Below are 12,500 nucleotides of genomic sequence, written 5' to 3'. Positions count from 1 at the left end.
TGAACTGTCTGTTGATTTGGTCAATGTTGAGATCTTCGTCGCTGAGAAGTGAATATCTGTTTTGGATGTTAATGCTAAATTATGTCGCTTTGGTCTTCAAGTTAGCTAAGTTTGGCTGCGATTTTCGTATGAGTTTATTTCTTTCCCTTCTGAGGTGTAATTTAATTTGGCCTCTGACCAACCTATGGTCGCTGCCAACATTTACTTTGTTAATAACTTCCACATTTTTAACTATATCGCGCCTATTTGAAATTGTGAAGTCAATTTCGTTTTTGATGTCCGATGGCGACTTCCGTACCCACTTCCGCTCTAGTCTTTTTTCGAAGAATGTATTCATGATATTGAGTGATCGAGCCTCCGCAAAAAAAAAAAAAAATTACCTATTTTGACATTAAAGTCTCCCATAATGGTTAATGGTTAATGGTTAAAGGCAAAATAAATGTGCTAGACATCGAAGGTCATGTAGCACTATAGTTAATGTTAGTGAAGGGTGTTTGGGTCAGTGATTAGATGTTAAAGCTGGGTTAAAGGATTGGTAAGTGAATGGGTTAGGGTCGGATGAGGTAATGTAAAGGATTAGATCCAGTGAAGGATACATATGCGTTTGAGGAAGGAAAACAGGTTGTCAAAGCAAAAAGTGTGAGATTCTGTAAGGATGTCTGATAAGTTGGGATGTCTATGTAGGGAGGATAGGTGGGAGAAAGTAGAGGTACGGGCTGCTTCAAAACGTGGGCATGGCAATAGAATATGTGGGACTGAAAGAGGAACATTACATAAGGGACATAGGGGTGGATCGGATTGTGACATTAGATATGAGTGTGTTAGACGGGTGTGGCCAATGCGTAAGCGGGCGAGGGCCGTCTCCCAACGTCTGTTCCGATGGAATGGAGCTGACCAGGAGGAGATTGACAGTTTTACAGTATGTAATTTATTAGTGTGTAGACTTGACCAAAAAGATTGCCATCGATTATACAAGAAGGTCTTAAAGTGTGGGTAATAATCCGTGGCTGGGATATGTGAGAAACGTGGTTGGTTTGATGTGGCCATAGCAGCATAGCGTGCTAGAGTATCTGCTTGTTCATTGCCGGGGATTCCAACATGGCTGGGTACCCAGCAAAATTTGATTGTTTTATGACGTGTGGACAGGTAGAACAACCAGTTCTGGATCTTACGAACAAGGGGGTTGGTCGTGTGTATTGACTTTATGAGGGTTAATGAGTTACGGGAGTCAGTAAAAATTGTATAAGAGGAAGAGGGTAGTGAGTATATGTGTTTAAGGCAAAAAGGAGAGCATACAGTTCTGTAGTAAGGACACTGGATTCAGGAGGGAGGGGGTATTTGAAAGTATGAGTTGGGATGATTACTGCAAAACCAGCACCGGAGGTGGATTTGGAGCCGTCAGTGTAGACGGGAATACTGGAGGAATGAGTGGAGGCATGGTCAAGGAAATGGGTGAGAAGGACAGTAGGAGGAATATTTGATTTTGGTGGGTCAGGGTAGACAGAGGAGCAAATATGGGGGCAAGGTATAAGCCATGGAGGGACTGAATGGACAGAGAACGGGAGGAGTCGGAGATGGGGAAAAGGGGAATGGGAGAGGAGATTATCCATGCGAGTGGAGAAAGGAGTAGGTAAACGTGGAGAAGAAGCAAAGGTAGGAAGTAGGGATCGTGGGACAGTTAGTTTAGTGAGGGGAAGTTGGTGGAATCGAGCATAACATCGGAGAGAGAGGAGGGCACGGCGTCGAGAGAGAGATGGTATGCCTGATTCAGTGTACAGGCTCTCAACTGGAGAGGAGCGGAAGGCACCTAGGGCTAAGCGAAGACCACAGTGGTGGATTGTATCAATGTGAGCAAGGAGAGAAGTTGAGGCAGAGGAGTAGATATGGCATCCATAATCTAGAGTGGAGAGGATTAAGGTGACATGAAGATGAAGGAGAGTTTTTCGATCTGAGCCCAAGGATAAATGGGATAGGGTTTGTAAAATTCGGAGACGGCGACGAGCTTTTTCTTTGATGTAAAGAATATGGTCTCGCCAGGATAGTTTGGAGTCAAAAATGACGCCTAAGAATTTACCAGAGGAATGGTGTTGAAGTGGAGTGTCATATAAGAAGAGTGAAGGTAGAGGACCTACACGTGTGCGAGAGAAAAAAATGGAGAAAGATTTGGAGGTAGAAAAGCGGAAGCCATGGTTTGTGGCCCAGGAGGAAACTGATGATATTGCAGATTGAAGAAATTGGTAGAGATTTGGTATGGATGTGCCAGAGGCATAGATGGTTAAATCATCAACATAGAGTGATGACCGGGCTCCTGGTGGTAGAACTGAGGCAATGTCATTTACAGCAAGAAGGAATAAGGTGGTACTAAGCACACTGCCTTGTGGGACACCTTCAATTTGAGGAAAGAAAGATGATGTGGCAGAGGCAATTGTGACCTGGAAAGTGCGTTGGGAGAGGAAAGACTTTATGAAGATACCCATATTTCCACATATGCCTAGAGAGGAGAATTGTTGGAGAATATGGTACCTCCATGTCGTATCATATGCTTTTTCTAGGCAAAAAAACATAGCTAGTACGGATTCATGGCGTGCAAATGCGGATGTAATATATGTCTCAAAATGAGCAAGGGGGTCAGCTGTGCTTCGGGCACGGCGAAAACCAAACTGGGAAGGTGAGATAAGATTGTGGGATTCAAGATACCACATTAAGCGGAAGTTAACCATTCGCTCTAGTAGTTTGCATAAGCAGCTAGTTAGTGCGATGGGGCGATAGTCTTGAGGGAGGGTACCCGATTTATTGGGTTTTAGGAAAGGGAGGATAAGAGCTTCTCGACAATGAGAAGGAAAATTTCCTGATGTCCATATGTGGTTGTAAGTTGTTAATAGGAAGGATAATGAGGAAGATGGGAGTTGTCGGAGCATACGGTAGTGAATACCGTCAGGGCCTTCATGAGTGTTGCGGCACGATTTTAGGGCAGCATTGAGTTCAGAGGAAGAAAAGGGAGAATTATAGGACTCAGCAGAGGATAGGGTGAAGATAATGGGGGTACGTTCCCTGATGGTTTTAATAGAAGAGAAGTGTGGAGAAAGGTGAGAGCCACTACTGACCTGGCTGAAATAGTCACCAAGTTTATTAGCGACTTCGGGAGGATCAGAGATGAGGGTATCTCGAATATGGAGGACGGGGGCTGGATGGGGGGGATGTTTGCCTGATAGTTTATGTATCCGGCGCCAAACATTTGAGATAGAAGTAGAGGATGTAATTGAGGAAACATAATTTCGCCAGCTATTGGTTTTACTATTTCGGATTGTACGACGAAAACAGGCAGATGCTCTTTTTAAAGGATATAAGAGCTGATAGTTGATGAGGGGTACCTCGTTTGTAGCGGTAACTGTTCCAGGCTGCACGTTTTACACGGAGTGCTTTAGTGCAATCAGAATTCCACCATGGAACACATTTGGAGGTATAGGGTCTTGAGGTTCGAGGGAAAGCTGTATGGGCAGCTCTTAGGACTGTAGTTATGAAAAATTGTATCATTTCTGATACGGATGAGAGGGATGATGGAGGCGTATGAATAGTAGAGAGTGAAGTGAAAGTATGCCAGTCAGCTCTATCAAAGCACCAGCGTGGGGAGTTGGGAAGTGGTACATATGAAGTTGGAGAAAGGAGAACTGGAAAGTGGTCGCTATAGGGAAAGTGGTCTAGAACTGACCAGTGGAAATCTAAATGAAGAGAAGGGGAACATAGAGAGAGATCAATGCATGAAAAAGACTGCGTGCGTGTATCAAAGTGTGTGGGGCGATCTGTATTTAGAATAATAAGATCAGCTGTGGATAGGAAGCGCTCTAGAGCTCGGCCACGGGTGTTGGTGATAGAATCACCCCAAAGAGTGTGGCGGCAGTTAAATTCACCTAATATGAGGAAAGGTGATTGAAGTTGGGAAATTAGGTTTTCAAAAGCAACAAAGTTAATGGGGTGGGAAGGGGAGAAGTAGACTGAAATCACTGTGATCCAGCGGCGAAGATACGAATAACTGTACAAGGGACAGTGGTTTGAAAGGGAGGTATGACATAAGGTGTTTTTTGGTTGATAAGTATAGACGAGACATAAAGGGAGTGTGGGGAATTACAAAATGGTAATTGGGGATTCAAGTTTCTTGGAGGCATATAATGGATGGGTTATAAGAGGAGAGGATATGTCGGAGGTCAGGTCTGTGAGAGCGGAAACCGCGTATGTTCCAATGAAGGATTGTTATACTTTCGTTGATTTAGTGGCAAAGATTCCAGTGCTTGTTGGAGAATTTGAAGGGGAAGGTGCTAGAGGGTGGGATAAAGAATGAGGTTGGGGAGGTGGTGTTGTATCAGGAGGGGTGTCGGGAGGTAGAGGGTCTGGGGAAGAGGGTATTTGTGACATGAGGGATTCACGTGTGTATCCAGGAGGGAGTGGAAGGGATAGAGGGGATGGTGGGAGGGTTAATACAGGTAGGGGTGGAGTCGGGGGGGGGGGGTTGTTGGGATGGGGTAGGAGGATTGGGTGTAGGGAGAATATGAGTAGGAGGAGGATGGATATCGGCAGTCACTTTGAGTGTGGAGGGAGCGGGAATTGTAGAATTTGAAGGTGGATGAGTATCAGTTTGGGATTCTATTATGTACTTCTGGATATCTTCAAAAGTTTCTGTAATGGGGTTGGTTGTAGAGTTTTGTGAGATAAAGGTTTTCTTGTGAGGGGGGGAAGATAAGTCTGGTGTCTGATAAATAGGGGCAAAGGAAGGTGAAGGTGATTGTGAGGTAGGGGAAGAGGGGGTGGAACGTTTATTCTGTCTGCTGCGGGTAGTGCGGGGAGGGAGTGTCTGGGTTAAGGATGGCAAAAGGGTTTGACTGGGGAAGGTAAGGGGTAGAAGAGGGGAATTTAGATGGAGGGGGTTTGGGTTTAGGAGAGGGTGTAGGAGCTTGGGAGGTATGGGAATTGGCAGAGTGAGCGACATTACTGGAGTAGGGGGTAAGAGAAAAGCCTTGTCGACGTGCTTCCTGTCTGGCTTCACGTAGAGTGAGTCCAAGTCTGAATCTGAGAGTTGTTACCTCAGACTCAAATTTGTAGGTGGGGCAGCCTCTATAAAATACATTATGGGGGCCGCTACAGTTTGCACATGTGCGTGATTGTGCAGAGCAATTTGATCGAGTATGGCCAGGTTGGGCACATATCGGGTATCTGGCTGTGGAACGGCAATGTTTGGCAGGATGTCCAAAATGCCAACTATTTTGGCACTGACGAGGAGGAGGTTGGTATGGTCGGACAGGTAGGGATTCCCCACCTATGTAAACATTTAAGGGAAGGTCATGTCTACGGAAAGTAATATTGGCAATGTTGATGGATTTCTTACGATTTCCTCTGGGAGGAATGGAGTAGCATTGTACATATGTTGCATCATAGTCTGTGAGACAAGCGAGTAAGTCCTCTCCACAATCTGACCATTCTTTGTCATGGATTGGGCAATCTGTTGGGGAGATAGAGACAGTTCCAGTGCAAGTATTGAGGGTTGGATGAGGTTCTGTAAGGATGGGATTACCACATAGATCAGTTAGTTTTGTTAATGCTATAGCTTCGTTTTCAGTTGTTACTGTGACGAGACGAGAGTGGTCGCGTCGGCTACGGAAAGAGACTTTGCCTACTTGTTTTTGGAGGCATTGTTGGAAGAGGAGGGTGTTTTGAGAGTAGGGAGCTGTGGGAGGGATCACGAAAAATCGGTCCCATTTGGCTGGGCTAAATAGAATATTTAGGATTCTTGTAGAGGTGGGGGTAGTAGAAGTGCGGGGACGTGTGGAGGAGGGAGTAGTGTTGAGGGGGGTAGTGGGAGGTGGGCAATAAGGTTGTAAGGTAGTAGTAAGGGGAGATGGGAGTAGTAAGGTTGTGGGAGTAAAGGTGTTGAAGTTGAGCATGTTGGGAGAGTAGATATGCCTCCTGGGGGTTGGTTGTTGATTATGGTTGATACTGTACTAGTATGCATTGATGATGGGGGAGTTGTTGCAGTGTTCGGAGCCGTGGTCAAAGGGGAGCCGGGATTGGGGCTATTTGATAAAGGGGCAAGCCTCATTGCCCCTAATAGTGGGGTTACATCTTCATTATTGGCCATGACAAGCCTGGATTATATTGGGGGAAAAAAAACAGTCCACCCCTCAGGGTCCCCTTGAGGGGTAAGGGCCAGGTATGGCAGGGGAATACCGTGCCCATGGTTCCCTCAGGCCATTCAGGACTGACACAAAGTCAGCCTTTCATCCTTTCAGCACGGCTCTCACACCTTAGGAGGTGGATAGTAGAAGGGATTGGTGAAGAAACTGAAACGAAAAGTATAAGTGGGAAAAAAAGAACATGCAAAATTAGCTGAGTCCCAAGGATGAGGAGTTCCCCATCATTGGGTCTCAGTCTCCGTCTCCTAACCCCCGCCCCCCCACGACAACAACGGGCAAAGGATTGGGGGGGAAAAGTCGCCCATAATTATTGTGAAATGGGTTTTTACTCTTTCGCTGGCTAAATGAACATCTTCATAAAGCTTTCTATTTCGTCATCACTGTGGCTGCAGGATGGAGCATAGACTTGAACAATCTTTAAGTTGTACCTATTATTCAGTCTTATTGTTACCTGAAGCCACTCTTTCGTTTATACTATGGAATACTACCATATTCTTTTCCAAACGTTTGTGAACTAAGAAACCTACCCCTAATTCTTGCTTGCTACCCTGAGGTTTACCTCTCCAATAGAGCACGTGTCCATCATTTAGTAGTCTTCTTACCTCATAGAGTATTACATCCCATTTAATGAAGGAGAGTTCCTCAGGGAATGCTAGTAAGTTGGATTTCGTTCTCACTGTCCTTATATTATATGTGCAAAGATTCATCAACGTGGGGCGGCCTGTTCTTGGCCGGGGATTCTCAGCACTGTCTGCTCCGGAGCGATCCTGGTCGCCTCCGGGGAATGAGGGCCGTTGCTCTGTTTGTGCAGTCATGGTTTTTGATTGTGAGGTGGACAGCCGAGTTACCTCCCACCTACTGGCCTAGGTGTATCTTGGTGGGAGGGGGCGTAGTTTAGCCGGGATGCCACTGATAAGCCCCCCCAGCAAGGTTGGCCCTGTCTAGTGTGGACTTATGAGCAGCAACACACGGGCCTGCTCACTACACCAGGGTATACTCCCGTGAGCATGGGCTTGAGTATCAGAAGTGCGTATAAGTGTGTATCTTACTATATATATATATATATATATATATATATATATATATATATATATATATATATATATATAATATATACATAATATATATATAATATATATATAATATATATAATATATATAATATATATATATGTGTGTATGTGTGTGTGTGTGTGTGTGTGTGTGTGTGTGTGTGTGTGTGTGTGTGTGTGTGTGTGTGTGTGTGTGTGTGTGTGTGTGTGTGTGTGTGTGTGTGTGTGTGTGTGTGTGTGTGTGTGTGTGTGTGTGTGTGTGTGTGTGCGCGTGCGTGCGTTCGTGCGTGTGTGTGCAGTATACACACACAGCGTCTTTGGAAATGCATTAACAGGGCGCACGATGAGGAAACGACCACATACAAATGGGTTACATCACAAAACGTCATCACAGAGATTGGACGATCGACATCATTGTCACCTCCAGTTTGCCCAGCAGTATGTGGAGAAAAATCTAGATAACTGGGGAGGGGTAATAAGGACAGATAAAGGTGAATAAATAAATAAATAGATAAATGAATAATATTCCACCTCGTACGGGAAGTTCCACTGTTGGGTGAGAGATAACAGGTATAAATATTATCATAATAAATGTTCATAAATGAATTTAGTTAAAGTTGTAATAATAATATGTTTATACACACATAACAGTGCCCTATGCGTGATACTTTATATTCCGATTCTCTATAACTATTTATAATCAGGCATGACAAACGCTTGGACCTCAATTGGGGAGGGGGGGGGGGGTGCTGTGGGGAAACAGACCCCCAGACTATCTTCCCCCCCCCCCCCTTCCCTTCTCAAGGGCCACACCCCAACAACTTTCAGAGCTAACTAAATTTGATTACAGACACATACAAAGCAGAATAGACTGGTACAGCAACTGCCCCCCCCCCCCCATTTGACGTCCTTGGTTATCATCGATCTCTGAATATCTTAATAATGTATATTTATATACAGTAATACTAGATCTACCACTTAACCAAAAGGTTCAAGAGGAGATTCTTTGTCTCTGAATATATATTTATTGTGACCACATTAGTATCACCAGTACCACATTACTCACTCTTTTTCCATAAAACTGTGCTGCAACTATTGGTAGTAGAACTACAAAAGCAACATATGAAGAAATCTTTATATGTTATCCGTGAATACCAAAAAAATGTATACATAAAAATTAAAAATACACTGTAACATTTAGTCAGTGTCATTCATCCAATATGATTTTCTTTATAGCTTATTGAGTGTTATTCACCACCAAAACCATACTATGTGGGGTTGGATCTTCCTGCATGGTATTGGTGAACTTGCCGAAACAAGGGGGAGATTCAATTTAGATAAATGTAAGCAAATTCTTAGAAGAAATGTTCTCCCATCAGACGCTGCCATGCCTTGGCTCTTCCCAGAAACGATCACATCCGTGCAATATAACTGCCCTATACCCACGTCTAGTGGAGTGACGAAGTGGTTCCTGGAGTTCGTTCCGTAGCCAAGCAAGGCATATGGTTAAAACCCGATAAAACTGCTTGGATGAATATTAAACATGTTTGGGAAATGGGTAATGAAAGAACCTCCCAACAGCTAATAGATCATACAAAGAAGAAACTTGAAGTGTTGCAAAGGAAACTGGGGCTTTGCATAAATACATCACCTCTGTTCCAAGTATTAAAAAAGGTTTTGAATAACAACAGATTGTTCTTAATATATGTATGACTGCCTCCAGTATTTGGCTTCTCTTTCTACAATTATTTCCGTTTTTCTTTATATAATAAAATGACAGTAAAAATATATTCAAAATTAATTAGCTAGATCAATGAACCCTGGAGTGCCAACTGGGGGAGCCTCTTATTGCCCCCCCCCTCAAGATTTGGCTTTCCCTCTCCCCCCAGGCCACAACTTTTAACTTTTTTATGATTTAAAATGCCCCTAGAATTGCTTATTTATCTTCATCTTTGTTCCCTTCAATTGCCTACCCCACCTTGCCTCCCCCTCCATAAAAAGCTGAAATGACACCCTTGTACATACATATGTATATATGTATGTATATACATGTGTATGTGTATGTGTATGTGTATGTGTATGTGTATGTGTATGTGTATGTGTATGTGTATGTGTATGTGTATGTGTGTGTATGTGTGTATGTATGTATGTATGTATGTATGTATGTATGTATGTATGTATGTATGTATGTATGTATGTATGTATGTATGTATGTATGTATGTATGTGTGTGTGTGTGTGTGTGTGTGTGTGTGTGTGTGTGTGTGTGTGTGTGTGTGTGTGTGTGTGTGTGTGTGTGTGTGTGTGTGTGTGTGTGTGTGTGTGTGTGTGTGTGTGTGAAGAAGGCAAGGCAAAATTTCTCCAAAACAGTTTAATCAAATCAATTCAAAATCATATTAGATAAAAATGAGTAAGCAAATCATTTGAAAAGTATGCGAGATGAGACATTCATGTCAGCAATAAATGCAAACTTTTCTAAATAGCCACATAAATTTGATGATGTTCATATATGACAATACAAAAGAAAAACTTACAAATTAAAAAGTAGTAATTACAAACAATACCAGTCTATGATATTCCCTCATAGTATTGTTAAGTATATGGGTATAAGGCTAATAGTTTTACTGAGGCCAGATAAGCCTTTAATTAATGAACAAAGTGGGTAAACTGCAATTTTCATTTCCCAAACTGGTAGTAATAGTTATATAAATAAATAAATATATATATATATATATATATAAATGTATATATGAATATATATGTACATATGTGTGTATATATATATGTGCATGTGTGTGTATGTATGTACAAGTGTATGTGTGTGTGTGTGTGTGTGTGTGTGTGTGTGTGTGTGTGTGTGTGTGTGTGTGTGTGTGTGTGTGTGTGTGTGTGTGTGTGTGTGTGTGTGTGTGTGTGTGTCTATATAAATATATATATATATATATATATATATATATATCTATATATATATATATATATATATATATCAAATATATATCAGATTCTCAATGACATTGTGGAACAAATAAAGTTTATGCTGATAAGTTATAGCAGAGAGAAAGAGTGCGGACCACAGGCACTTTTTTTCTGTATCTTAAATTTAATAGTCACAGGTTCTCTGCAGTGTATCTCTTCCCTTGGTGCCGTAAGTACCTGATTTTATGGCATAACAATTCATCCGGGTTTGACATACAACCACATGCACAGAAATTCCTCTCATTCTCTCTCAAAAAAAAAAAAAAAAAAAAAAAAAATAGGGTAGGCTAGAGATACAAGGATAGCTATTTCATACATCTGTATATCATCAAATGAAGAGTTATAGGCCTCTAAATTTTAAACAAAGTTGTAGGCCTCTAATTGACAAACAAAGCTATATTCTTTCCCCTTATTTGTCTTATAGGGAAGAAACTGCCAAGAGAATGAGCGTTAGGCTGTTACAGCACTTCCCACAGTACTCTTCAGTACACTCCTGCACGTCATAATTGTAAAGTAATCCTGAATCTCATCTGTAGTCTTAGAACCAGCCTAACTGTGCTGTAGCAAATCTAAGTGTCGAGTAGAGGAGAGCCAGCAAGGCAAAGTTCCCGTAGCCTCCATTCATTCTTTTCTGAGGATCTGAAAGCAAAATGTGTTCATTATCAAACTTATGCATAACCTACTTACCTAATGAAAAAAAAAATTACATATATGTATGTACATGCATATCTCTGTGTGTGTGTGTGTGTGTGTGTGTGTGTGTGTGTGTGTGTGTGTGTGTGTGTGTGTGTGTGTGTGTGTGTGTGTGTGTGTGTGTGTGTGTGGATGTGTGATCTTTTAGCTTGAAATGTTAAATACTAGTTGTTCACTAAAACTGAGAGCATATTTGTTACAAGTTCCTATACAATGTATAAATTCAACAGGAAATCCAGATTCTCATTTATGATACAAATATACACAGACTAAAAAAAAAAATATATATATATATATTTACTACAAAGACTAAGGGAATAACTTATCTTGGCAATAATGGCAATGATAAACAGTAAATGTTTACAGACTATGAAAAAAATATATCCCTGATTTACCCAAAGTTTCAATATTTTAACAAACAAATTATAGAAAGAAAATAGGCTATCAAACTCAAATCCTCTCCATTCCATATAATAATGAAAACAACTAAGCATTCTCACCGCCTGTATAATAGCCAAGAGCATAAGACACACGAGCAGCACAAAAGACAACTCCACAAACAGCACAGACAACAGGGTGGTAAAGGCCTCCAATCAGCAGAAGTACTTGGAATAATGAGTAGTTTTCAAGTCTGAAAAAAAACAAGAGCAATTAAATTAAATACTTGACATGTCTCACTATGTACTGTTTATTTTACAGCTTAAAAAGCTTTCAAGAACATTGAGGCTTATGATTCTAAAATTTATGAACTGACTAGCCCAATATTTCAGAAACATATCCGTGCACAATAAGAATCTATAAAACATTAGTAAAGAAATGAAATCAGTGTACAGACAATGCATTTAACACCAAAAAAATGTCACATTACACCTGAATAAATGTATTCATAATAAAAAATATATAAATAAATGTAATCAAGTATCAAAAACTCACGTGTTTTGGTGTGCTCGTTGGATGCAGTTGAAAATATTGTCATCTGAGTACATTTTTGGATATGGTACATTGTACTTTTTGCGGGCTTTCCCTACCTGTAAGATTTATTTATAAGCATTCAAAAATATATAACTCATGATTTATGATTAGGAAATTAAGTTTCATATATTAAGAAAACTTTCAAGAAAAGAAGAATGTATAGACTCCTTTCCCATTAGATTTAACAGTGTGTATATCAATACTAAAATCACAAGAAATATACATATATACATATTTGGAGAATTGTGCTTCCATTTGAAAATCACTGTGATGGATATAAAAAAAAAGATACTAAGGCAAGTGTAATTTTCAATCTGCAAAATTAAATATTTTTAATAAAACTTAATCATACAAACAAATGGCCTTTAAATACATCTCTATTCCACTACAGCACAACAGATAATTTGAGTAACACTAGTGTAAACTTCTGATTATCAAAATATTGACTAGGGTACATAATATACTGTAGACTGACAGTTCAGCAGTCTTTGCAACTGAATACTTAGATTGTGTATAAAGTTTATGATTAATTTTAATACTCATTTGCCTTATTTTAAGAAATAACTTTGTTACATGTAATTTTGTAAATCTAAAAAGCTGTAGCTCATTCATAAAATTTGTACTTCA

The 12,500-nt window shown here is 40.8% G+C and overlaps 1 protein-coding gene across 3 annotated transcripts in view; it reads right to left on the bottom strand.

Moving 5' to 3' along the window:
• Positions 1-10,512: 10,512 nt before the first annotated feature.
• The window catches only part of LOC125047239 (microsomal glutathione S-transferase 3-like), a 5,345-nt gene continuing 3,357 nt past the window's right edge, over positions 10,513-12,500 (bottom strand). For all 3 annotated transcript variants that reach the window (XM_047645452.1, XM_047645453.1, XM_047645454.1), the window contains exons 3-5: positions 11,835-11,929; positions 11,402-11,532; positions 10,513-10,847 (exon numbers count right to left, since the gene is read on the bottom strand). In XM_047645452.1, the coding sequence (XP_047501408.1) occupies positions 10,747-10,847; positions 11,402-11,532; positions 11,835-11,929 (327 nt within the window). In that variant the 3' untranslated portion in view covers positions 10,513-10,746. The remainder of the gene's footprint in view (positions 10,848-11,401; positions 11,533-11,834; positions 11,930-12,500) is intronic.

This window comes from Penaeus chinensis, chromosome 40 (genome assembly GCF_019202785.1).
Source record: "Penaeus chinensis breed Huanghai No. 1 chromosome 40, ASM1920278v2, whole genome shotgun sequence".
NCBI lineage: Eukaryota > Metazoa > Arthropoda > Malacostraca > Decapoda > Penaeidae > Penaeus > Penaeus chinensis.
Note: the sequence above shows the minus strand (reverse complement) of the source record. Positions and strands in the feature narration are given on the sequence as shown.